Here is a 25,650-nt window from a genome sequence, read left to right on the forward strand (position 1 = left end):
GAGCATCCATCCGGTTTGTGCTTTGCTGCTGTGCCAAATCTCCCTCCTGTCCCTCTCAGGCTTTTCCTTCCACTTCTCTGTTTCCTGCTAGAGCACACAACCACTTCCCAAGCACCCAGGCAGGATCCAAGTGGATCTCCCCAAGGAGCAGAGCAGGCTGGAGCTGCTCCTGGTGCTCCAAGGCTTCCTCTCCTGGGAATTGCAGAGAGAACCCAGATCTGCTGAGGGCACAGAAGGGACAGGCAGAGCAGCATCTCCCAGAGGCGTCACTTGGCTCAGCTGAGCAGGGATCCCAGAGCACACAACCCTCATCCCTCCTGCCTTCTCCCACCCCACGAAGCCTCCCTGATGTTCTTCCTCACAATGTTCCCTGTGCTCCCTCCAGGACCAGAGCAGTTTGTCCATCACCCAGTGGATTTGTGCAGGGAAGTCACCAGGGAAGCAGCACCTTACCTTGTGCCATCTTCCACATGGATGCCACTGAAACAGGAGGTCACCAGGGTGGCTCCAGCTCAGGCTTCCCATGGAGTTTCCACTCCTACACTGCCAACAGGCTCCTGACAGTCCTTCCATGCCCAGGATGGGAGCAGTGCCACACGACTCTGCTCCTGCTGAAACACCTCCTCAGCTGCCAGGGCTGGCAGCCAGGTGGCATCTATGCCCAGCCACCCCTGAGCAAGCAGCTGGCTCGTCCTCTGGAGTCCTCTGAAATTCTCAGCAATGTCTGTGGAGCAGCCCTGGGATGACAGAGCAACTCTGGGAACTGTTTGTGCTGGTGTGGGACCAGGAGCTGTGGCAGTGGTGACCTTCCTGTGCCCAGCTCTGATGCTGGCACGAGCCTGCTCAGCACCTCCCCACGTTCATGTCGCTGCTCACCATCTCTTGCTGACACCAATCACATGTCTATCCATCAGGAAGCTTCCAAGCAGCTGCTCTGCAGGACTGATTGAACCAACAGGCTCTGCCTGTTCAACCCCAGCACTGCAGGAACCACCCTTGGAGGAGCTAAACAGAGACCAGCTCCCACAACCCAGCCCATCACACCAGGGACCAGAAACATGACAACAGTGTGACTCTGGCTGCTGACACACAGTGCTGGGATGAGCCTTGGAGACTCCTTTATTTCCACAGTCCCACTGAGGGGTGTGTCTGCACCAGCAGCAGGTCCCAAGCCCTGCCAAACACAGTTATCCATCCCTCAGTCTAAGCAGCCACCACCACAGCCCCCCCTGGCCACCGCTGGCTGGGGACACTGTCAGAGCAGAAAGGGGACAGCTGCTGAGGGGATACAAAACCTCTTTGGTCCCATCAGCAAGAGGCAGCTTCAGGGTCTGCAGGGTGTGGGCAAATGGAGCAGGAAGAGCAGTGAAGTGAGGTCCTGCAGCAGGAGGGAGGGAGCACGAGGCTGAGGGACACTTGCACCACCACCACACTCACCCAAGCTCCTGTGAGGCTGCACATCCAGGTGGGAACAAGGAGGGCAGGGCTGGGCTGGACCATCACTGGGAGGTGTGGAGTGATGGGGACATCTCTCCAGAGTCACCTATGGCGTAAAAACCTCCTGGGAGCACCCAAAGGGGGACTGTGAGCTCTGCAGCTCTTGTTCTGCTGCTCCCATGTGACAACAGGCAGGCATTGCCAACCAAGGTAAGGCACTATGTCATGGCAGGATCATTGCCATGGATTAAGGAACAGAGATAAAGCCAAAGCCTGACCAGGGCAGGCACAGACAGTGGCTGACTGACATCTCTGAAAGCCAGCATTGCCTGGGGGCTGTGTAACTCAGAGCAAGGTGAGGTTTTACCTCAGATCAAGGCACGTGGGGACTCTGCAGAGCACCAAGAGAGTCCCTGTAAAGTCCATGTAAACCAAGATGCTGCATTCTGTCCTCAGTCTTTGGTAAATGCTGTCAGTGACACCTGCACTGGCCCAAAACGTGCAGGACAGGGCAAGGAGTGTCCCTTCCTCAAGGCCAGGCAGCCTGGAGACCCCACAGAGGCCGGGCAGGGCCTCCTGCCTCCGTGGGCATAAACAGCTGAGATTTTCCTTTCTGGAGATGAACATTCCGCAGGGCTGAGCACAACAGCTCACAGCAGGTTCACCCCATGCTTCAGCAGCTTCTGCTTGGCCTTGCTGGGCAGGCTGAAGGCACTGTCATGTGGGTTGGGGACGCCTGAGTTGCGGAGTGGAGCTCCCAGCTGCTGGAAGTAGGTCTCCTGGACAGGGTTTCGGCAGGCATACACGGCTGTGGAGGCGTTCCTGGAGGGGCAGGGAAAGGCAGGGAAAGGCAGGGGTCAGACTGACAGCTTTGGGCAAGATTCAGAGCTGGGCACTGGGCTCCCAAGTTTTGAGAGGGACTTTCAGGTGTTTCGGCATGGGAAGATGGAGCTGAACAGGCACCAAACCCCTGAAGGTCACAGGGAACCAGACCCTTCTTCTAAAGGGTCCTGGCATCCTTAAAAGGGAAAGTGAGACATCACAAACTCATTTAGTTTGGGAAAGACCTCCAAGGCCATCGAGTCCAACCTGTGACCGAGTCCAGCTCAGTGCTCTAGACTGAGTGACAAGGTGGGGACTGGTCACAGGTTGGACACGGTGGTCTGGGAGGGCTTTTCCAAACTTAATGATTCTGGGATTCTGTGTGTGCAAGATTCCCCTTGCTGCCAGCCCAGCCCAGGACACCACGAGCCTGGAACACTCCTCGTGCCCGACATTCCTCCTCTCCCACTGCTGCTGGCCACAACCAAACCCCAGCACAGCACCTTGCAGCAGGAACCACGTGTTCACTCACAGGTGTGATGAAGCTCACACAAGAGTCAGATTCAGTCACCACCAAAGCTGTGATTAAAAACATTAATTAAGACTAAGAATCCCCCCTCCCAGAGTGTTCCCTGCAGGAGGGCTGGCAGGGAGCAAAGCCAAGGACCCTGGATTCCTCCTCGAAGGAGGAAAGCAGCAACTGCTATGTTTGCTGACACCCTTCTGTGACAACTCTCCATAAAAGAAAGCAGTTTTAGTCATCTTGTTACTCAGGCTGATTCACACATGGAGTTGCTTTTTTCGGGGTAACAGGGAACATGCCAGCTTAGCCAGTCAGTTTAGGATTGGATTTAAGGAGCCAGCAAAGCTCATGCTAAACAAAGAATTCTCCAGCACTGAAGTGTGTGATTCACATTCCCTTGGCAAGCAGTGCCAGAGCAGTGAAACTGTGTAATTCCCAGGAGCATCTTTTATTTCATCATGTTTTGAACAAACAAGCAGGACCAGGTGGGTGGAATCTGTGCACTCCCAGCTCACTTGAGGAAAGGGGTGTCCACTTCAGCAGTGACCTGGGAAAGGGCTCTGGCTGTGATAAGACCATCCTGCCTGGTGCATCACAATTGAGTTTGCCATGCACATCACAGTGTGTTTCCAACCCAACAAGCCGTGCAAGAAAACAATATCTAGGTTGCCAATTCTGGGCGCCTTTGGCTCCCTGCCGAGACACAAATTTATTAGGAACAGCTAAATTTAAAACCGTGTCTTTGAACCTTACAGTGCCAGACACTGGCAATTGTCTGAGTGTTGCATCTTAATCCAAGCCATGGCACCACTCAGCTGTGCCCTCAGTCCACCCTCCTGGTGCCACTGCAGGCTCTCTACATCCAGGAACCCACAAGTCAAAGCAGCCTTAGGGAATAAAGCCTGTGACTGGTGCTTGGGTGTGGTAACAACCTGGTCAAAACCCAGCCAGCCTTGGAAAGGAGTTCTGCCCTTCTGTGACCACCCCTGTGCCTGGGACAGGAGGGTTGTGAGCACCCCTTACCTGATGATCACCTCTGAGGCCGCGGGGAGCTGGCTGAAGTCAGAGTGGATGAGCGTGGCTGCCCTCAGGAAGTGCCGCTCCAGGGGCCCGGGGGTGTGGGGCAAGTTGGCTGCACAACAGGAGAGAGGGGGTGTTAAAAACCCACTCTGCAGCGTGCCCCCGTTCACTGAGCAGGAAAAGGCTCTAGAGCTCGCCACACACCCTGGACAGCAGCAAGAGACAAAGCTCCCCCAGCAGGGCCTTTGATCTGGGCGCTGTGGTGGGAGCTCTGCTGAGAAATGGTGTCTGAGGCGTGAGAAAAGGTTCCCATAAACCCCATTCTCCTCACTGCTCCCTCCTGCAGGCCCAGAAGACGAAGGCTCACCCGTGAGGACGTTCTGGACACAGTCATAGTGCGTGAAGCTGTAGTTTGTCCTGGCTGAGGCCGAGGAGTCCTTGGGCAGGGTCTCCCTCAGGTGAACCTCGAGGCCGTTTAGGGAGGCCAGGCTGCTGTGGTACTGCAGGCAGAGGGAAAGGAAAAGCTCAGAGCCTCACCTGTGCCTCCCCTGAGCTTCAAGGAGGTTCTGGAAGGAGTTCAGGTGACAGAAGGACCGGACCCTTCCTCGCTCTGCTGTCCAGGCTCCCACCTGAAATGGCTGGGAAATTTTGGCATGGAGGGAAGCAGACAAGTCACAGAGCTCCCAAGGCAGTGATGGGGCTCTGAGCAACCTCGTCCAGTGGGAGCTGTCCCTGCCCATGGCAGGGGTTGGAACGGGATGGGCTTTAAGGTCCTTCCCAACCCAAACCAGTCTGGGGTTCTATGACTCAGAAAAGGACCCTCCAACCTGAAAATCAGCCATTAAGCCACCTGATGCTACTAATTACAGGAAAATGCAAGGCCCCATTAATTTGCCATCAACCATTACTCTCCAGGGCTCATTTCACATGATTTACAGCCCCAGCAAGGGACATTCCTTTGCTTACACCGGGCAGTACAAACACACACAACAAAGCACTGAATGAATGCCAAGCTGCTATTCTGGATGGATTTTCAGTAGCCCAGAGGCCCTGAGGCTCCCTGGGCACAGGCAGGGCACAGGCAGGGGTCCTCCACCACTCCTGGGAAGATTAACTCCATAATCCTCATCCTGCCAATGCGCTTTCCCCTACTGGGGAGAGGATCAAGCCTTTGTTCAGCAGGACGGCAGTGCCTGGCCTATCCTTGACCCCTGTCACGGCACAGATTTTCCTTTCTGTGCAGTGAAATGGAGGGATAAGACCTAAAGAGCAGCAGGAGGCGAGGCCAAGAGCCTCCCACTCCACAGGGAAAGTCTGGGATGGAACCCACCCTCCCAGAGGTTCACAGCTGCACAAGTAGCATATTTTACCCTTCTTTGGTGTCATTTGGGGGCCTCAAAGCATTCAAAAATCATTAATTATAAGTAATCTTTGACATCCCTGAGAGGTGAGGGTAATTTTTAACCTACAGATAAACAGAGGGACAGACAAGCTGAGGTTGTGCCTCAAATCCATCAGCATCAGAGCTCAGCTGCACCTCCTCAGACACTGCTCCTCCTCCTGGGACAGTGGGACATGCAGGGCACCTCTCCTAAGGGATAACACACCTGCACCCACGGGAGGGTGCAGCAGAAGAGCCCAGTCACAGCTGAATTCCAAGCTGTGTGACAGTGCAGTTTTGGTGAGATCCAAAACAAGTGTACGTGAGATGGAAGCAGGATGTTTGGGAAAAGAGGAACCTGAATGGAATTGAGAGCTTGTCAACACCAGGGCAAGACATCAAGGAAGATGGACTGTGCAATCCCTGTGCAATAGGGATTCCGCTCTCCAGTGTGACAATTCCCACCTGCCTGTGTCCCCCCTGCTGTCCAAGATGAGCAGAAAGGGGACAAAGGGCCATGTCTGGTGCAAAGGGCCCGGCTGCACCTCTGGGCTCAGCTGATTTGGCAGCAATCCCAAGCCAGGCACATCAGCCCTGCTGTGCAGAGCAGACATTCCCCAGCTCCTGGGGCCCCAGGTGTCCCACAGCTCCGAGGGGAAGGAGCAACCTTGAGGCTCTGCATTAGTCTGAGCTTCCCTCCACTTTCCAGTCTGGCTGGGTAAGGAAATTAGGTTGTTCCTATGGCAACTGGCATATCAAACAGGGCTCTGCAGCTTTGACTCAGCTCCTGGTAGGGAGGCAGAGGCCAGGCAGCAGCTCTGCAGCTGATGCTTCCCAGGAAAGACAGGGGCCAGCACATCCTGCCCCTGCAGCCCCATTAGCTCTGCTCACAGGGGAGTCTGGGCACCCAAATCCCACCACAGGGAGATTTGGAATTGCTCTGGTGTTAGCCGGGTGCAATGCCCACATGGCATCCCTCTCCCCAGCCCCAGGGAGCAGCCTGGAGGCTCCCACAGCCAAGGGAACCTCCCTGGGACCTGCTGCCAGCCACGTCTGCGGTGCTCCCCGAGGGAGAGGCGGTGCCGTGCAGGCTGGGGCTTTAACACAACCAACCTCGCTTCCCAAAAAGCACCGAACTGACAGGGATCCCCAGCGAATCCCAGCTCCAGTGCAGGCCCCCGGCAGCCCGCGGGTGTCTGTCACACCCCCACGCTCTGCTCCGGTGCCGGCAGTGCCAGACAACAGCAGCACCGGGAGCTGCCTGTGAGACGCGGCTGTCCCCGCTCCGCTCGCGCTCCGACAGCTCCCACGCAGCCGCGGCTGCCGAGCCCGGCGCAGCTCGGAGCAGGTGATGGAGGCACGGGGAGCACGATTCAACGCTCCCTCCTCAGCTGTCAGCCCCGTGCCCCCTGCCAGTGCAGCTGCAGTGGGGCAGAGCTTTCCCACTCACCACGTCCTCCACGGCGCTGCGGTCCCGGCGCAGCTGCTCCTCAGCCAGCAGCGACAGCACCAAGCCATGGATGCAGTGAACGTAGAGGCTCAGCTGGGCTGGCTCACCCCCTCTGCCACCCAGCCCGTCCCAGCTGCCTTCCCTGCTGCTGGGACATGGCCTGTCCCCTGCAGGGGCACTGGACACAGCCTCCTGAAGCCCTGGGACCAGTGGCTGCCTCCTGCTCCGGAGCTGTGCGTGTCCAGCAGGGCCTGGACAATCCAAGCCCCACACGCGGTCACCAGCTGTGCTCTCACTTCCTCCAGACACAGGGTCCTGGCTCACAGTCCATGGCTTCTCCTGCTCACTGGATTTCCTTCTGCTCAGCTCCCGGGCAGGAGAGGGAACAGCTGGACTGTGGCTGACTGAAAGGGAATTTTGGGAAGCACAGTATCCAACATCAGAATCTGCAGGGGCTTCCCCCTTGTCCTGGCTCTCCTGCTCCCAGGAGTAAGGGTTGGGAAAGGAAAAGCCTTCCAGGTATGGACCTGTAGTCCAAGTACATTCAGTCTGGAGTGAAGAAGGGCTTGGGAGCTGCTCTGTGTCACTCTCTGAGGGGAAGGATGTTTTCCTGCTGAGCTCTGAGCTTTCACTGCCTGCTCCACTCAGGTTTGCAGCTGGAGAATTCCTTGTGCCAGCTCCCATTCCAGAAAAGTCCGTCAGAGGATTTGCAGGGCTGCCCAACTGCACAGCATCTCCTGGGGCAGGTGTGCCCGAAGAGTCCTCATGGGACTTTTGCACAGAGATTCCATCCAAGGCTTGGCTTTCATGAGCTCCTGTTGATTCTGGAACTGCCTGGGAGCAGAGAGCGCTCGCCTCTCCTCTGGGACCTGCTGGGGACATGGGTGACCTAGTGGGAGATAACAAATGGATGAAACACTGAGCAGGACCTGCATGGAGTTATCCCATAGCTGGTAACCCCACTGGCTCCTGGCACTGATCAGTGGCTGATCCATCCCCTGCTACAAAGAGACCTGGGAAAAGGATGGGCCGAGGTCTAACACAGGTGAAAAGCCTGGGAATCTTACACTGCAGGCTCCTGGGAATGTCCCTCCCTTGTCCACAAAGCAGTGCTGTGAGCTGAGGGACAAGAGATCACAGCTGGTCTGGGGAAGCAGCTCTGCTCCAGGCTGCTCACAGCAGGGATATGGACACGGGAATTCTGCCCAGCCTGAGGGGCCTCAGGCAGCTCCAAAGGCAGTGACAGAGTTAGTTCCAGGGGAAACAGTGACAATGGCAACAGGGACACAGTGCCTCTGTGAGCTCCTGCTGCAAATCCTGCCCCTGGCTCAGGCTGGTTCCTACCTGGCCATCCACTCCACTGGGAAGTGCCGGAGCGCGGAGATCTCCTCTCCCGTGAGGAACACCGGGAGGATTCGGACACCCGGCGGCAGCAGAGGCTCTGCAAGAGCAGGGGAGGGGTGAGGATTCAACAAACATGTCCCAGCTTAAAACCAGAAACCAAACCTCATCAACCCAAAGGCTTCTGCAGGAGCTCAGGCCTGCCATGATCCTGCATCCCAGCTGAGCTGGGCAGCCTGTTCCCACCCTCCCAGCATTTTCCCATCCTGCTCATCCCCTTCATGCCTGACACAGTTAAATTTCCCCTCAGTGCTTCCATCCTGGCAGATCATCTCCACACTGATGTTGAGAGGGGACGGCTGGAGGTTTGGGCTGCAAGCACCAGCCATCTGTTGTCAGGGCCTGGCAGTGGCCAAGTGGCCACATGGGGAACTGGAATTAAGGCAGGCATGGTTGGGAATCTGCAGAACTGGAATAAAACCCAAAAGAGCAAACCCAGCAGAAGGAGCTGGTTCTGATCACACAGCACAAGCTGGCTGGTGGCAGCAACACCCTCTAGGATATTTTGGAGATACTCCAGCACCCAGCACAGCTTGGATGTGAATCCCAGAGAACCAGCTCGTGCTCCCATGCAGGGAAGGCAGCCCATAGGATGCAGCTGGATGCTCACCAGGCTCTTGCAGCTCCTCAGCTCCAGGCTCACTCTGCAACAAAAGCCAAAAATCAGCTCTGTGCATGGATCAGGGACACCAGGACACCTTTGTCACCCTCCCAGTCCTCCAACGCCACAGCAGACCCCACACCACCCCCCCAGCAAATGCTGGGACTGTTTGGTGCTGAGAAGGGTTTTGGTCCTTAGGGAGCTTTCAAAGCCAAGGGGAGCTTCCCAAGAACCAAAATACACCTAAAATCAGGACAGAGCCCAGATTTATCACCACCACCTCCTCAGGGCACAGAAACTCCTTTCATTCAAGTAGAAAAACTGCAAAGGCTGCCTTCATATTTGCATACTGATGGCTTTTTTATAGAATATCTTGATCACATAAATACTCACTTTTGACAAGTTTTAAAGCAAATGAAAAATGCTGTTTGTCAGACACTCATTTGGTGGATTTCCCAGTAAATACCAAAACTTGTGTAAAAAGCAAGTCAAAATACCACATAAATGAGAACTCATGAATTCAGTAAGTTAAAGACTGAAAAAAAAAAGAGCTAATTCCTAGTGCAGAAATCTTGGAACCTTTTTAAACCATAACTAATAAAAGCTTTAAGCATCATCACCAATATTTGTCCTTCCCCACGGTGGCACATGCCAGGTCTGTGTGACAAGAGCTCCCACACCACCTCCTTACAGGAATCTGCCTGCAGGGAACGTGTTCAGTGCCATACCTGGCCTGGGGACTCGCTGCCCTGCAGGAGGACTTTGGCAGTGAGTGGAGGTGGCAGCTGGGTGCTCACAATCCTGAAAGGACAAAGCAAAGTCAGAGAAACACAGAATGGTTTGGCTTGAGAGGGAACTTGGGGATCATCAGTTCAGACAACTCTGATGACATTTGGTGACAAAATCTCTCAATCAGACAGACCAGAGACACAAGGTGACACACCCTGGTGCAGGACAAGGCTCCCAAGTCCCTCCTCAAGCAAAATGCCCAGGTTCTCTCACTCTCATGTGCTGCAGTGACTCACTCCAGTGTCCTGCCTGCAGCTATGAGGTCACTCTCTGGCAGATGCTCTACCTGTGGCACATTTCCAGTGCTTGTAAAAGGTGTCACTGGAAGAGTTCATGCCAAAGAAAAATGGCACTTGAGCGCTGCTGCCAAGGAATTCTCGGAATTCCCCACCTCCTGTCTTTCAAGGCCACCTTGGAGGCTTTCCTTGAAGTCATTCAGTCATCTTTGATTGAAGGAAGCTGGAATTTCTCATGGGGAATCCTGGCTCATCCCCCTGTGCTCACCCTGTCAGTACAGACAGTGGTCCTGGCCAGCAGGTCAGACAAACCCAGGGACACACGGACACACCTGCACTGAACTGCTCACCTGCAGAGAGAACACTGCTGGGAAAGCACAACATCCACTCATCTCCCTTTTCCTCAGTGACTTCCCCCTAAAAAGCCTCGGAAATTCAGTCCTCACGTCCTGCTGAGTATCAAAACCAGCAGATTTCTACTAAAACCCAAGTCTTGAACTCCTTCATGGTGATGAGCACAGGTAACCCTGGAGAGACTGCTCACAAGGGCCTGGAGTGACAGGACAGGGGGCAATGAATTCCAACTGCCACAGGGCAGGGTTAGATGGGATATTGGGAAGGAATTCTTCCCTGTGAGGGTGGTGAGGCCTTGGCACAGGTTGCCCAGAGAAGCTGTGGCTGCCCTTGGATCCCTGGAAGTGTCCAAGGCCAGGATGGGTGAAATTTGGACCAACCTGGGATAGTGGAAGGTGTCCCTGCCCATGGCAGGGGGTGGAACAGGATGGGATTTAAGATCCCTTCCAACCCGAGCCATTCCATGATCCCATGATTTCACAAACCACTCAGTCTCAGCGACCCACAGACAGCCAGGGACTGCCTGGCCTGAAGCTCTGATGGGCTTGCCAACAACCAAGAGCAGCTCTCAAGCCCTTGCTCTGCTCCCTGGATGCACTCCAAGATCCAAGCCGTGGAAAGGGGTGGATTTAACCCTCCAGGGAACAAACACCAGGTTACTTACAAGCCTTTGTAGAGGATGCAGCCAGCCAGGACGTGGGGAGAGCGCTGGCACGTCTGCAGGATGAGAGCTGCCTTCAGCAAAAGCAGGGGATCCACCTGGGCAGGGAGAACCAGGGCAGTGAGGCCACAGAATCCTGGGAAAGCTCCAAGCAGCAAATAAACAAACACAGTGACTGTCCACTGCAGAGGACAGGCTCTTACCTTGGTTTTGTCCAGATGCCAGAGAGAATTGAAAATCCTGTGGAGGTCAGTGGTGTTTTTTTGGATGTGCTCAATGTACCTGTCCCACTCCCTGCTCAGCTCCTCCTGGGAAAACACCTGTGGGTGACAGAAACCCCCACAAACACTCACTGCAAAGTGTCCATGCAATCCACGTGGGACAGGGCCTGCCAGGATAAGGTCAGGAAAAGGTGGGAGGCAATACTGAGGGGAAACTCTTTAGGGTGAACATCTGGGAAAGGTTCAGCAGAGCCCCACAGGACCTCGGAGCAACGGTGGGGATGACCTGCCCACTTTTCCAGGTCCCACTTCTTGGATAGGTGACCCTTGGCAGGAGGAAGGCAACACAAGGAACACTGAAGAGCTGGGACACCACGGGAATCTCCCCAAAAGTCACTGTGTCCCCAGTCCCTCATTACCAGGTCCCTCATTATCATGTCTCAGTCTCTTGTTACCCTGCCCCCATGTCCCCAGTCCCTCGTTACAATGTCCCAGACTCTTGTTACCATGCCCTCAAGTCCCCAGTCCCTTGTTACAATGTCCCAGACTCTTGTTACCATGTCCCAGTCTCTCATTGCTGTCCCCACATCCCCAGTCCCTTGTTACCATGTCCCAGTCCCTCGTTACCGTGTCCCCACGTCCCCAGTCCCTCGTTACCCTGTCCCAGTCCCTTGTTACCGTGTCCCCACGTCCCCAGCCCCTCGTTACCCTGTCCCAGTCCCTCGTTACCCTGTCCCAGCCCCTCGTTACCCTGTCCCAGTCCCTCGTTACCCTGTCCCAGCCCCTCGTTACCATGTCCCCATGTCCCAGTCCCTCATTACCATGTCCCAGTCCCTCGTTACCCTGTCCCAGCCCCTCGTTACCCTGTCCCAGCCCGTCGTTACCGTGTCCCAGTCCCTCATTATCCTGTCCCAGTCCCTCGTTACCCTGTCCCCACGTCCCCAGCCCCTTGTTACCGTGTATGCATCACGCACGGGGCCGCGGTAGAAGGTGAAGAGGCCGATGAGCTGCTCCAGGAGCCGCCGGCAGCTCACGTCAGGCAGCTCCGCGGCACAGCCCAGAACCTGCAGCAGACACAGCAGGGGATGGAGAACGTTGCCTGGCAGAACTCGGGCACGACGAGTGAGAACAGCTCTCATCGCTTTCACACGAGGACAGGCAACTCTGTGCAGGCAAACACCCCTGGAATCACAGCCACAGGAAATGCAAACATACCCACACAAGAGCCCTGGCACAGACAGGATAAATAAATATCAGAAATGCAGCGCTTCAGACATGCTCCCTTCCCACGTTAGATGACCTAACTTGGTGGTTTAATAGCTAAGTACTTCAAAATATTCAAACTACCTCATTATTTATATTATGATGATGCTCCATCTAGTTTTTGAATTGCTGAAACAGAAGCAGCAATGCCAATTAAATGAGGCTGACTGGCCTCGGCCCAGTTCCCAGGGGATGGTTTGGGGCACTTATGTCACAACTGTCACATTATGCTCTTTATATTCTAAATATGTGTGGACACTGATGAAGATCTGGGGATGCTGAGGGCTAGAAGGAAAGAACAATCAGACTATCAAACAGTGACTGTGTCCTTACAAACTGCAGCACATGGAATCCTGCTATGCTCCATTCCTGGAAATGTCCAAGGCCAGGTTGGACTGGGACAGTGGAACCATGGCAGGGGGTGGAACTGGATGAGCTTCAAGGTCCCTTCCAACCCAAACCAGTCTGGGATTTTGGGATTCTGTTTCCAGCCAGGAACATCTTAAGAAATCCCTTTGGGTGTGGGCACAGAAATGAGGTACTTGAAATTTTTCTGCAGGAAACTGAAGCGACTGCCAGGCCTCAGAAAACAGGATTTAAGTTATGAACGAAATGAAATTTGTGCATTGCAAGCCCACATCCTGAAAAACAAACCCTCTTTATCTGATCCCATCCTTCAGCCTCTGGCTGTTTTCACTCTGTGACTGCTCTGGAGCTCCTGAACTCACCCACAGAAAGTCTCCATCCACCACCACGGCAAACTTGATCTTCCGGAGGCGCACGAGGCTGGGAGGAGCCCCGGAGATCTCGGTGAGGCAGCGAACAACCCCGGCCATCTGCCCACACAGCAGCTCCTGCTGCTCCGGGATGGTCTGCCAGGGAGCAAAGGCTTTAACTTCCCATTAAAAGAACTCAGGAAACAAAAAAAAAAAAAAACACTGCTGTTTCCAGGTATAAATAAAAAGTAATTATCATTTCAACTCAATTTGCAGAAGGGGCTGTCAGGAATTGGCACAGGCTGCCCAGGGCAGTGGTGGGGTCACCATCCCTGCAAGTGTCCAGAAAATGTGTGGGTGTGGCACTTGGGGACATGGTTTAGTGGTGAAGAGGGTGCTGGGTTCATGGCAGAACTTGATTTTAAAGGTCTATTCCAACCTTAACAACTCTGGGGATTCTATAAATCAAATGTAGTAGAACAGGCAAATTTCTGGGAGAAAAAAATAATTGGATTGCTTTTTCCAGGCAGCACAAGGGCCTGGGGCTTATGGAGAGGAGATTTCATCGCTCATGAGTGTTTGTTCACATCACCAGGACAGAGCTGGGCTGTGCTGGCCCATTCCTCAGGGAGGGAGCAGAGTTTAACCCCACTGCTGTGCCCTGAGAGCCCAGCCCTGCTCTACCTGGAGCTAATTGATAACTGGGAGTTCTTAAAAAATTTCTTAAAACTTTTGTGACTACTAAGTAGGGATTAATCCAAATCACCTGGAAGCCCGACCCCTCCTGATCCAGAACCATCAGCACCCCTTTACAGGTACTGAAATAAAGCAGACATTACCTGGGGAGGGTAAAAATAGCAGATGCCAGCACTTGTAGGATCCCCTTCCTCCTTCACTTTTGAGCCATCATAAAGGAAAAAATAATTCCACCTAAAAAACATTGGCAGAAATGATTGTGTATTTGAAAACTGTTACCCTTCTCCCTCTCCTTTCTATTTCTTCAGAAGGGCAACAAGAAGTTATTGCAAATGGAGAGACATGATTCTTTGCACAATCACACAGAGTTTAGACCCAAAAGCAGCACAAAAAAGGACCCTCACAACTAAATTTTACCACTTCTGTGAGTTTAAAATAGGTTCTGTAACTCCAAGTGTCAGACACGTGGAAGGAGAACTGGAAAGAAAGTGGATTTGTGAGATATTGCAATAATTATTACAATTATCGAGAATTATTATCCATGTGCATCCCAAGCAGCTCCCGGGTGCTGCAGGAGACAGGAGGGTCCCTCTGAAGGTGAGATATCATTCTGCTCATAATTTCTTGAGTGCACGTATTCAGTAACACTTTCCATCCTGTCCTGTCAGTCAGCACGTCGTCACAAGCTCGGAAAGAGTTTCGTGCGGGAGTTTTCCCGTAGGAAACAGCCCAGGTCAGGAGCAAAGGCTGCCTCAAAGGCGGCACCGAGGAAGCCGCGCTGCTGCCGGGCCAGGAGCGGGAGGCTGGATCCGCTCCCGGACCGCCCCTCCAGGGCCCTGGAGTGACCCACGGCCAGGGACCGAGCTGCTGAGCCCCGGGGGCTGCCAGACCTCACCCGCGACCGGGGACAGCAATCAGCGAAGGGCCGAAGGTGCTTCCCGGGGCACCGGCACGGGTGGGTGGGAGGCGGCGAGCGGGACCGGGGGAAGGGGCTCACCATGGCGCGGGGCCGGGCGCGGCGGGGCGGGACATGGCTGCGGCAGGCTCCGGCGGCTCGGGGATGCTCCGCGCTGTTCCGGGATGCTCCGGGATGCCCTCGATCGCTCCCGCCGCCGGTTCCGGGCGCGCCCCCGGTCCCGTGACCGCGCACGTGACCGCGCGCATGGCGGCGGTGGCGGGAGGGTGGCGAACGGGGCGCGCCCGGCGGCGGCGGCGGCGGCGGGGCGAAGAGGAGGAGGATGAGGAGGAAGAAGGGGAAGGCGGCCCCGGAACCGAAGCGGTGCTGCGGCGGCTGCGAGAGGCGCGGTGAGTGCCCGGCCCCGGTCCGTGTGTCCGCTCCCCGCCGGGCCCCGCTAACGCCGCGCTCTCCCCGCAGGGACGATCTGCTGAGCTCCGGCTTCTGGGCGGCGAGCGCCGGTGAGTGCGGGCAGCGGGGGGTGCGGGGACGGCGGGGACGGCGAGCCCCGGCGCCGCCGCGCTGACCCCGCCGCCCGCAGGAGCCGTGCGGGCCCCGCTGGGCGCGGAGCCGCCCGCCCGCTGCGTGTGCTACGGGCTGGGCCGGTTCGGGCGCTGCCCCGCCGCGCGGTACCAGCTCGCCTTCCTGCTGCTGCTGCTGGACGAGCTGCGGGTGAGCACCGGCACCGCGGGGAGCAGCGGGGTCAGCGCCGGGCCGCTCCCCGCTCACGCCGCCCTGTCCCCGCAGGTGCCGCCCGCTCGCTGCGCGCTGTTCGACCCGGCCTTCTCGGAGCGGGAGGCGGCGGCGCTGCGAGCGCTGGGGCTGTGCCTGCTCCCGGAGAATGAGGTAAGGACACCCTCGGGTCAGACCGCGGGGATCCGCGGGGGCCCGCGGACAGGGCTCGGCCGTGATGGGCTCGGCCGTTCCCGGGCAGGAAGGGAAACACGGCGTCGAGGGCGCGGCCACGCTGTTCTACATGGTGCACTGCGGGAAGGCCCTGTACAACAACCTGCTGTGGAGCAACTGGAGCCCAGCGGCGCTCTCCAAACTGGTCATCATCGGGAACAGCTTCCGAGGAATCGAGGAGAGGTCTGGGCACAGCCTGGACAGGCTTTAGTGCCTCCCACCCTGCTTTCCTCTTCTCTGTCCCCCTGCTTTAATTTTACTGCTTCCGACAGCAATGGCCCTGTTTTGCACATTTTCATTGCCATAAAGTTTCCAGTCGTGAGCCCTCTCCCCTCTCCTCTGTCCCACCTCCATGCAGAAAACCTGTCTAAAGGAATGTTGTGTCTAACATGGACATCTTCTGTTATTGCAGATTGCTGTCCAGAATCTTGGAGAGAGATTATTCTTACATAGCAAAGGTATGAAGCAACAGTTTAACATTATTGTTTCATGTTGACAACACACCTTTTAATGAGACAGGAAATTAATTGCCATTGGAAAGAAGAGGGGTTATTTTTAAAACCTTTTTCCTAGATACTATAATGTAAAAGCTAATCACTTTAGGACTGTTGAACATCTGCAGAGCATCCTGCACACAGGGGCTGAGGGTAATGTGACACCATCCTCACTGGCTCAGCTTTGCGGGAAGGGGCTTCTGCATTGTCTGTAACTTTTTCTCTGAATGAACTTTAGGTCTTGAAAGGAGTGGAGGAAGTGGCACTCCCCAGTCACCCCCGCTACCTGGACACCTTCAATGACACCTCCGTGCACTGGTTTCCCTTGGATAAACTGCAGGAGCTCTCCCCTGAGGTCTGGGACTTCGTGGAGGAGCCGATGTACCAAGATTGTGAGGACCTGGAGATCATCAGGAAGGGGGAGGAAGCTACTGCCAAGTCCTGACCATCCCTGTGGTGGCAGGGCTGGGATCCACATCTCTTCCCATGGAAGCTTCTGTGCAGCTGAGATGGAGCTCAAGGAGCAACTGTGGCATCAAGCTCTGTCCAAAGTGGCAGCACCTGAATGCTGAGGTGATGGGACATTTTTGTATTTTATTTAATAAAAAAATAAAGCTGAGCTTTGACTTATACTCACTGAACTCCAGCAAACTAATTCCACCAAAACCTGCCTTGAGAGCCATTCACACTGCAGTGACTGCTCTTTGATTCCCTCCCCTTCCATAACAATTCAAGGCCTTTGCATGTTCTACACACGTTTCAAAGCATCAGAAAGTGGAAATTATCTGAGGGGTTTGTAGTGGGAGGTGTTGGGGTCTGGTTCCCAGTGCACGCTTGGAAAAAGCTCCCAACTCTCCTTGCTGCTGAGATCAGCTCTTGATCAGTCCTGAGAACAACCAGGTCAGCTCCCTCCAGGAAAAAAAGCCTTAGGGTTCCTTCCCTCACCTCTGCTCTTAACCACTGCAGTCCCACAGCAGAGAGAGTTGGGACAGGTCCTGGCTGTGTGCAGCAAAGAGGAGCCCACTGTGTGAGGGATGTCATGGGGACAGTAACTCACTGCCAGCACAAGCTGTGACATCTGCCACTACTCAGGGGACTCAGCTAGGCCAGCACTCACTGAGCTGTTGGAGCAGAGAATGTGATCCCTCCTAACCTGCTGGTAAACCTCTGTCCCAGGTGGCAATTACAAGTGTCAGCACTGCTTGTTCTCCCTAAGCCTGGCTTCCTGGGTCGGGAAGTCTGGCCCTCCATCCTCTGGCCACTGCCTGGACAGCTCTTCCGATAAAACCATCCTGGCATCCAGCTCCAGTGTCACTATTTACAAACCTGGAACTTTATTCTAAGGGTTACCCAGAGGCTGTTCCTGGCTGGTGACTCAGTTCTCAGCGGGGCCTCACTTGGCCATGTCTGTGAGGCTCTGCAGCGAGGTGGGCACCCAGGTGGTCTCCCCTTGCACAGAGGCCTCACTTGGCCATGTCGATGAGGCTCTGCAGCGAGGTGGGCACCCAGGTCTTCTCCCCTTGCACGAACACCACGCCCCTGTCGATGTAGATGACGATCCTGCCGAAGGTGTAGAGCTGCTTGCCCTCGTGCCGCTTCCCGATGACGGGCATGAAGACGATGTTGTGCTCCTCGGCCTTGGTCTGGATGAGGTCCTTGAAGTTCATGGGCACGGAGCCGGCGGCGGCGCCGATGCCGCGCTGGGCCATGTTCTCGGCCTCGCGCCGCTCCTGCATGGCCTCGTACTGGAAGTCCTTGCGCCGCTCCGTGTGCGTCAGGTACGCGATGTTCTCCCGGGCGCCCGGCTGCATGTACCCACCTGGGGGAGAGAATGGGGAGAACGCGGTCCTGAGCTGCTCCCAGAGGGAAGCAGCTCCATCCAGGACACGAATTGGAGTGTGGCGTTCAAGTTTGGGCTCAGAAATTGAGCTCGCAGTTTTGGAAAAGAGGGCAGATTTCAGGTGCTTCTCCCTCAGGCACGCCCTTCTGTTTTATACAATGTAACTCCCAGTGAATTCCCAGCTATCAGCTTTTAGGTAGTAGGGAGAATCATGTGGGAGGGAACTGCTTTTTGATAAGGAAATCATGTGGGAGGGAACTGCTCTTTGTAAAGATAAGGAAAATAACTGGTACCTCACCATAAAGAAAAAAATACCCAATAATGACAGCTTTAGAAGTCAGGCCCTGAAGAATGATGTTTGACAGACAGGGCAAGGCTGGAAGAGCATCAGTTATTCAACAGCTCAGGAAGCCACCAAAAATCTGTTTCTGCTTTAGTGCAGCCCAGAACTATTGAGCAGCACCTCAGAGGTGTTCTTTAAGGACAGAGCAAGGCAGAGCCCACTGACTTTCACTGCTCATGGGAGTTCCTGCCATGCTGCCAGCAGGGCCATGCCCCAGTCAGCCTCCCAGTGCTGCCAGCCCAGAGCAGCAGAGCCACCCCCACGAGCCACCTACCCACGCTGGAGGACACGGCCCGGTTCATGATGTCAAGGGCTTCATTGAACTTGTCCTTGATGGAGGGATGTGCCAGCACCTGGTCTGAGAACATGGACTTCCAGCCCAGGTACCACTTGGTGATCTCTTCGTAGTTGGGGCTGTTACTGAGCCAAGAGCAGAGCACCTGCAGAGCAAGGGACACGTCAAAGGCAGCACAGGGATGTTTGTACAGGAGAGGCCTCTCTGCCACAGAATCCCAGAGTCATTTAACATGGAAAAGACTCTGAGAGTATTGAGTCCAATGTGTGAACAATCACCCCCTTATCAACCAGCCCAGAGTACTGAGTGCCACATCCAGGCATTCCTTGGACATATCCAGGGATGGAAACTCCATCACCTCCCTGGGCAGCCCCTTTCAGTGCCTGACCACACTTTCTTTCCATGAGGAAATTCCTCCTGATGTCCAATCTGAATCTCCCCTGGCATAATTTACCACTTGGTTTATTACTGTCAGTAAAAGGAGTTGTTCCAATGACTACTGAGCTCTGAGTGGGAACCAGCCCAGCTCAGCACCAGGGCAGCAATTCCTGGACAGCAATCACTAAAACACTTCCCAGTTAATCAAACCTCTTTCCTCAGCGTCTCACCTGCAGCCACTTTGGGAAGAAGTGTTTCTCCAGCAGCCCAACGAGGCTGGAGACAGAAATCATCCCCTCCCAGTCGATCACCCAGTAAAAAGCATCCATGTGCTGCTGGTGAGGGTTGATGATGAGCTCATTCAGACACATTCCTGGGAAAGGAGAGGACAGTTAGAAAATAGCCTCACTCAGTTTTATCAGTGCCCTGACCTCTTTCACCATCAATGCACAGAACTTGAGCAGCACCATTTTGTTATCCTAAAGGACAGTGGGGATCTTTGGCCGATCCTGCCACAAAATGGTGCATTTCCACTTCCAGTGATTACAATTTGCTGCCAGAACTGAGAAACGAAAACCACTTGACTATTTTTTAACTTTTGAGCCTCTTTGCATTACAAAACACATGTTGAAACATTAGAACAGACCAAGGAATTAAAGAGTAACAGAGAGACATCTTACAGCCTGGTCCTACCTGACATCTCTCAGATATTCCTACCAGCTGGAGATGGATGATTCATAAAAAAATAAGACAGAAAACCTAGAGAATAACCAGAGTAATTCCTTGTATTTTTCTAATCTTTCTGCCTCTGCACAGGACTGGTAGCAGAAAATCAGAGGCAAGCTTGATCTAACAATCTCTGATGTAACACTGGCACCCACATTAGCAAGGATCTTTCCTGTCAGGGGGAAGGTGCCACTGCCAGCACTGTCTGTTATCTCACCGAGTTTAGGCACGATGTTCTTGACCATGAAAGCCTCCCAGGAGCCAGGAGTGAAGACATCCTTCCAGGGCTGAAGGATGAGCTTGGCAGAGGAGTCGCTGGGGTGCCACTTCTGCAGGGCGTTGGCCAGCTTGTTGCGGATGGGCGAGTACAGCGGCTCCAGGCGCGCCTGCATCAGCGGCAGCCAGGGGTGGATCCACGAGTGGATCGGCACCGTGTCCGTCAGAGGATTCCAGCTCTCCACCTTGGGGCACAACAGCAAAGATTAACTAAATCCAGCCACCAGCAGCAAGGTTTTTTGAAGCACAAAGAGCTCTGATGCAACCCCAACTCCTCAAACCATCAGCAGAGGCCGCACACTGGTGTTTGGGAGTTCCAGCTGGAATACAAACACTGGTTCAGAACATGGCTTTGCTCTCCCCCGCCCTCTTCTCTCACCTCCTTCTGCAGCTTGGGAAAGATGAGCTGATCCAGAATGTTATCCAGTATCCACACAGGAACAACGTTCACCCAGCTATCCAAGAAATCCACCATGGATCCACAGTTCCTCGGCTGCCACCGTGCCACGATGTTCCTGACATATGGCATCCAGATCTCCCACATCAGTCTGGGAAGAAACCCCAAATAAATCAAAGTGAAGCTCAAAGCTATAGCCTGGGCCTAAATAAACCAAATGGGAGCTGTTAGTTAAAGCTGCTTCTCTTCTGTAGCTGCAAACTGGATTTTAACAGGCCCAGCAAGGGAATCCTAGGAAAAGCTTCCTTGTGTCTGCTCTTTTCCACCCCTGAGGAAGCAGCACAGGAAGATGCTGAACAAAGTACAGTTAATTTGTTCTTTACCTGTGGAAAGCATCTGTTGACAGGTCCTGCCCACTGTGGGATAACAGCTGATCGTTTTCCAGAAGGCTCTTCCACTTGGCTATGATCTCTGTGCCATATGTACAGTCCTGGGAATGACAGGGAACAAATGGTCCATATCCTTTCCCATTAATTCCAGCTGGGATCTGCACAGAGCAGGCTGAGGGTGTGCTGAGCACAGCCAGCCTTCTCACCTCCTCTCAGGGCAAGCCAGGAGCTTGCAGTCTTAATTCCAGAATCCCATAATAATCATTGAAGTTGGAAAAGAACTCTCAAGACCATTTTGAGCCCAACCTGTGACCCTCCCCACACTGTCACCAGCCCAGAGCACTGAGTGCCACATCCATAATTTCTTAAATGACTTTCAGTAAAGTCCTGCTAGAGAAAAATCCCACCTTACAGTATTAATACACCTCCAGGGAGAGAAGAGGACAGTCTGAACTTTTTCCAGGTGTACAGAGAGATCCAGACTCTATCCCAGCCTAAATGGCACTGAGAACAGACTGTGCATCTCTGATACTTGACAGGCAAACCTCTCCTGCTTTTGCTAAAAAACAACAGCTAGAGATTTTTTTTCCACCACATTTTTCATCCCAACACTCATAGAAGAGATTGGTTTTAACCTTACAAAGTCCTGAATTTTTACCCAGCAAATGTCTGAGTGGGGACAATAGAGAGTTTCATTTTGTCTCTTTTCTTTTTCTCCAGACTGATGAGGAATTTAGAATCCCAGACTGGTTTGAATGGACCTTAAAACTCATCTCATTCCACCCCCTGCCATGGGCAGGGACATCTCCCACTAGACCAGGACACTTGGGACAAGGTAACAAAGATTACTGGAGCCATCAAGTGAGAACTGCAGATAACTCAAACCAGCACACACCTTGAGGGGATCCCAGTTCTTGAAGTATTCCTTCATGAGAGGATAAACTATGGCCACTGCCAGGTCCACCCTGTCTGACATCCTGTACTCCTCGTAGTACTTGTCCTGCAGGGTCTCAAAGATCTTTGCACACTCATCCAGGGTCAGAGGGTTCTCACAGCCCGGCTGCATCCGCCTCTCACACTCCTCCACCATGTCCAGCACCTTGCTGAGGTTGCTGATGGCCTTCTCCTCGTGGGACAGCACCTCAGCCATCTTCTGGATCTCGTGGCTCAGGTTGACCACCATGTCCCTCTCGTACTGCAGCTGCCGGTCGCTCTGGATGATCTCCTGCTCCGTGATGTCGATGAGCAGCTGCAGGTTGTGCTCCAGCTCGGGCAGGGCAAAGCCCTGGGGCTTGGAGTCCTTGCCCAGGGGCTGCTGGGGGCTGTCATCTGGGATGTTGTGCTTGTGGCTGATCTGGCTGTAGCTGTAATAAACCTTCTGCTCCCGGCCCGTCATGTCGATCACCTGCCAGCACACAGAACAAATTCTCTAACAAAAAACTCCCAGCTTCAAAAAAAGGAGAAAATCCCTGGCTCCAAATTGAAATCTGGAGATTTCCAAGGACCTTAATTAGTCCAGGAGGCTGCTAACATGCACTGTATTTGAACAAGGGGATTGCCTCCACAATCAGACACAGGAGTTACAACAAGTAAAAGACAATCTGGAATCAGAGCCAGAAGAAGCATCTCCTTATCTCATCCCAGTTTCACTGAATGATTCTACAAGCAGTCATCTTGCCATTAGTTACTGCCCTTAGAACTTTTATAATTTTATGAAGACACTTTAATTTCAGATTCATAATTTTATTGCATGCACACCAGACAAATCCCTTACTGTCGCTTTGAGGTAGAAGATCAAACAATCCCAGAAAGGACAACTGTGCTTTCAGAAGTGGGTGAGTGTTGATTATGACAAATGTGAAACAATTAAACTTAGATTGCAATTAACCCCTGCACACATTCACATTTAATTGAACTTGTCACCACATCCAGGTGACACAGAGCTATTACATGGCTCAGGGATGAGTTCCATGAGGCTGCACAGACAGTTCCTAGGACTGGCTTTACTGAGGTTACTGGTGCCTAAAATGTGCTGGTGACACCAAAGAGCCCACACTGTTCCTCAGGGGTCACCTCTTGGCTTATCAAACTCACCTTGACCTGGGACAGCTCCTTCTGAGGGGCTGCAAGCTGCTTGCTGATCCTGCCCTTGGCTTTCAGCTCTTCCACTGTCTTGTAGCTGTACTTGGGCTTTTTCTTGCCTCCATTTGGGTCCTTCCGCCACTGGCTGAGCTCCTTCTGAAATTCCTGGACAAAAACAGCTGACTTGTGGTGGCTGCTCTTTGTCACACCCCAATTCTGCCTCTTTTTACAGGAAAATAACCATTAGATCAATGAGGAACTTGTACAATGAGGAAATAACTTGGAAGTGGAAAAGCACATGCCAAACCAGCTCGGATACCGTGGGCCAGTCACCCACCCTATGGATTAAATTAACGGGATGTTCCTGATCTTTTTTTTTTATTTAAACAAAAGACAAAGACTATTTATGTGGGAGACTCTTCAAAGGAGGGATTCTAGCAAAGCTACTGAAATAAAGTGAGCCAGAAACAACAAAGAACAGCAGTGACGAGGAAGATCTGCCTAAACAAAATCAATGTGCTCTGTGTTTGCCTTATCTACAGTGAGCCCAAACAGTTTTCTCTGACACAGAAATCAAGAAAACTGAATTTTGTACACACAGCATAGCAGGGAAACAGCAAGAGCCCCAGAAATACCTCCTCAGTTTCCTCTTCTGAGTCCACCACAGGGAAGTCCTGCAAGGACTGCGGGGTCCTCTCGGAGCCGTAAGCGCCCACAGCACCTTTGCCTTTCCTCTGCTTGGCCTCGATGGGATTGATGATTCCTGGCAGGATGGGAATGGGGTCAGCAGGAGCAGTTTGTGTGCTGGGAGAGAGCTGAACAGCCAGGCTTTCCCTATGAGTTACCAGATTAGCACCAACTCCCTCCCTGGCACTGCCTCCAGCACTGTAGTGCTTCCAACATCACCAATTCCCTATGAAATCACTTCATCCCACCACACTGCCAAAGCACAGCCTTATCCCAACCACATTTCACTGCCTTTTTATTCTGCCACATTGAAACAGCATCTCCTTTCCCGTGGGATGACCACTTTTGGAATTTACTGCCTTTTTTCTTGCTCTTTTTACTCTCGTAAAATACCCAGAGGAGCAAACGACCACAGGTCAGTTTGAACACCCCTGGCTCTCACCACAGGGCCCGGATCACTGGCAGGAAAACAAGAAGGAAGTTGAAGCCAGCTGGAAACTCTTTAAGGAATCCAACCTCTCCCCAAAACCCCCAGTTAATAACAATAAACCACCAAACACACTGACAGTACCTTGAGCATTCTTCCCCAGACCCCTTCCAGGGACATATCCCATCTTCTGGAGAAGCTTCTGCCCAATTCCTTTAGTGTGTCTCTCCCAGCTGCCAAAATCCACAAAGGACTTGGAGCCCCCTACGAAGCCTTTCTGGCTGGGCTTGAAATTTCCACCCTGTCAAAAACAAACACACAAAAACCTGCAGCCCTGAGGCTTCAAATAACCAAAGTGTGCAAAACTCCCCTCAGAAGGTTCCTCCCAGAATAAATTCTGCTGTCCCCATACTGGAACCTTGCTTGTGCATCCATGAAGCACCTGTGGAGATTCCTGAAACTCCTCAGATGGGAAAGGAAAACCCTGAAAAAACTCTGGCTGGCAACCTGACAGCTCTCAGGTTCCACCACCAGATTTAGCTGAAGCTGATTCCTGATTCTTTCTGGTTTTAAGTGAAAAGAAGGGTTTCAGTTTTAATCTACAGCATGCCTGGATTTGTTAATTCTGTGAAAGTAGAAAAATAAAGTCTCTGAAAGGCAGGAAACCACAGGAATTCTCTTTTTTAAACCTCCATGGAGCAAAGGGAATATTGAAAAAAATGAAAGAACTGATCCCCAAGGACACACAGTTATTATATCAATGTACAGCTGTACCAATGATTCATTATCCTGATTTTTATCAATGTATTTGTACCAATGATACAAAATCCTAAGCAAACACCTCCCTTACTGACACATTTGGGTCTCTGGTTTAATTATTCCTCCCTTTTTTAGTGCTCTATTACAGTCTCACTGCCCTCAACCACAGCCTGAGTTTCACAAACCTAAAACAGAGAACAGTAAATTTCCTGGAGAACTCACTGTTTTTAACTTCTTGGGCACAAACTCCTTGGGAATCTCCTCCTGCTTCACGGGCTTCTCGTCCTCATCCGAGTCCTCGTCCGAGAGCTCCTCGGCCGCCGCCTTCCTCAGCCCAGCACTCACAAAGCTCACGGGGGCCGAGTAATCCCTGGAGCTGTGAAACGGGAGGGAATTCTGCTCATTCCTGCAGGAGCCCGGGGGCTGCTGTGCCTTACACCCCCCAAAAATGGGATATCAAAGGCTGTCGAGCTGCTTAACCCGGCTTTTGCCAGGAGATCCCCATCCTCCTCCCCGCGCTGCAGGGAGCGAGCACAGGGGAAATCTCTACAGGTGAGGGGGTCCCGGCCTGGGATGGGCTGCCCGGGTGGGTGTCCACGGCCGGGAAAGCTCCAGGGAACGGGGGGAAGCTTCAGGGAACGGGGGGAGGGTCCCTGAGCGGCCCCGGGGTCCCGGCCCGGCCGTACCGCTTCCCGCCGAAGCTGGGCCGCTCCTCGTCCGAGTCGCGCTCGGCCCACACGCCGTAGGTAGCCTCCTCCTTGGTCTGGCGGTGTCGCTGCCGGTGCGGGTTGAATTCGTTCTGCAGGTCCCAGTCCGACACCTCGAAGCTCTCCATCTCCACGCCATCGTCTCCGTCCGTGCCGTACAGGTGCGACATCGACATGGTGGCGCCGCCGGGATGTCCCGGCCCGCTCAGGGACCCCCAGCCCCCTCAGGAACTCCTGACCCGGGATGTCCCGGCCCGCTCAGGGACCCCCAGCCCCCTCAGGAACTCCTGACCCGGGATGTCCCGGCCCGCTCACGGAGCCCAGCACCGGCCCCGGCCGCGCCGCCACACCGGATGCGCCCCATTCACTTCCGGTCCGCTTCCAGCAGCGCGCAAGCCGCTCCCCCCAAACCATAGAG

The 25,650-nt window shown here is 53.7% G+C and overlaps 3 protein-coding genes across 3 annotated transcripts; 1 reads left to right on the forward strand and 2 right to left on the reverse strand.

Annotated features, from left to right (window-relative positions):
- Positions 1 to 1,088: 1,088 nt before the first annotated feature.
- HPS4 (HPS4 biogenesis of lysosomal organelles complex 3 subunit 2) lies at positions 1,089 to 14,643 on the reverse strand. Its single transcript, XM_053959373.1, has 13 exons — positions 14,569 to 14,643; positions 13,715 to 13,805; positions 12,888 to 13,031; positions 11,853 to 11,960; positions 10,879 to 10,995; positions 10,679 to 10,773; positions 9,364 to 9,436; positions 8,645 to 8,678; positions 7,978 to 8,074; positions 6,634 to 7,522; positions 4,170 to 4,302; positions 3,806 to 3,914; positions 1,089 to 2,259 (listed from the first exon to the last, which is right to left on the reverse strand). The coding sequence occupies exons 1-13, from the start codon at positions 14,601 to 14,603 to the stop codon at positions 2,088 to 2,090; spliced, it is 2,097 nt and encodes a 698-aa protein (XP_053815348.1). The 5' UTR covers positions 14,604 to 14,643; the 3' UTR covers positions 1,089 to 2,087.
- A 90-nt stretch (positions 14,644 to 14,733) lies between these two features.
- On the forward strand, positions 14,734 to 16,558 carry SRRD (SRR1 domain containing). The gene is made up of 7 exons (XM_053959374.1): positions 14,734 to 14,876; positions 14,947 to 14,987; positions 15,068 to 15,198; positions 15,274 to 15,372; positions 15,461 to 15,615; positions 15,845 to 15,890; positions 16,165 to 16,558. Exons 1-7 carry the CDS (start codon positions 14,734 to 14,736, stop codon positions 16,369 to 16,371), a joined length of 822 nt encoding a protein of 273 aa, XP_053815349.1. The 3' UTR covers positions 16,372 to 16,558.
- Positions 16,559 to 17,230: 672 nt separating this feature from the next.
- Positions 17,231 to 25,595, reverse strand: TFIP11 (tuftelin interacting protein 11). The gene is made up of 12 exons (XM_053959372.1): positions 25,212 to 25,595; positions 24,748 to 24,901; positions 23,911 to 24,067; positions 23,288 to 23,415; positions 22,665 to 22,817; positions 21,466 to 21,975; positions 20,565 to 20,671; positions 20,164 to 20,332; positions 19,726 to 19,969; positions 19,013 to 19,155; positions 18,384 to 18,549; positions 17,231 to 17,745 (listed from the first exon to the last, which is right to left on the reverse strand). The coding sequence occupies exons 1-12, from the start codon at positions 25,406 to 25,408 to the stop codon at positions 17,390 to 17,392; spliced, it is 2,484 nt and encodes an 827-aa protein (XP_053815347.1). The 5' UTR covers positions 25,409 to 25,595; the 3' UTR covers positions 17,231 to 17,389.
- Between the last annotated feature and the right edge of the window lie 55 nt (positions 25,596 to 25,650).

Source organism: Vidua chalybeata, chromosome 18 (assembly GCF_026979565.1).
Source record: "Vidua chalybeata isolate OUT-0048 chromosome 18, bVidCha1 merged haplotype, whole genome shotgun sequence".
NCBI lineage: Eukaryota > Metazoa > Chordata > Aves > Passeriformes > Viduidae > Vidua > Vidua chalybeata.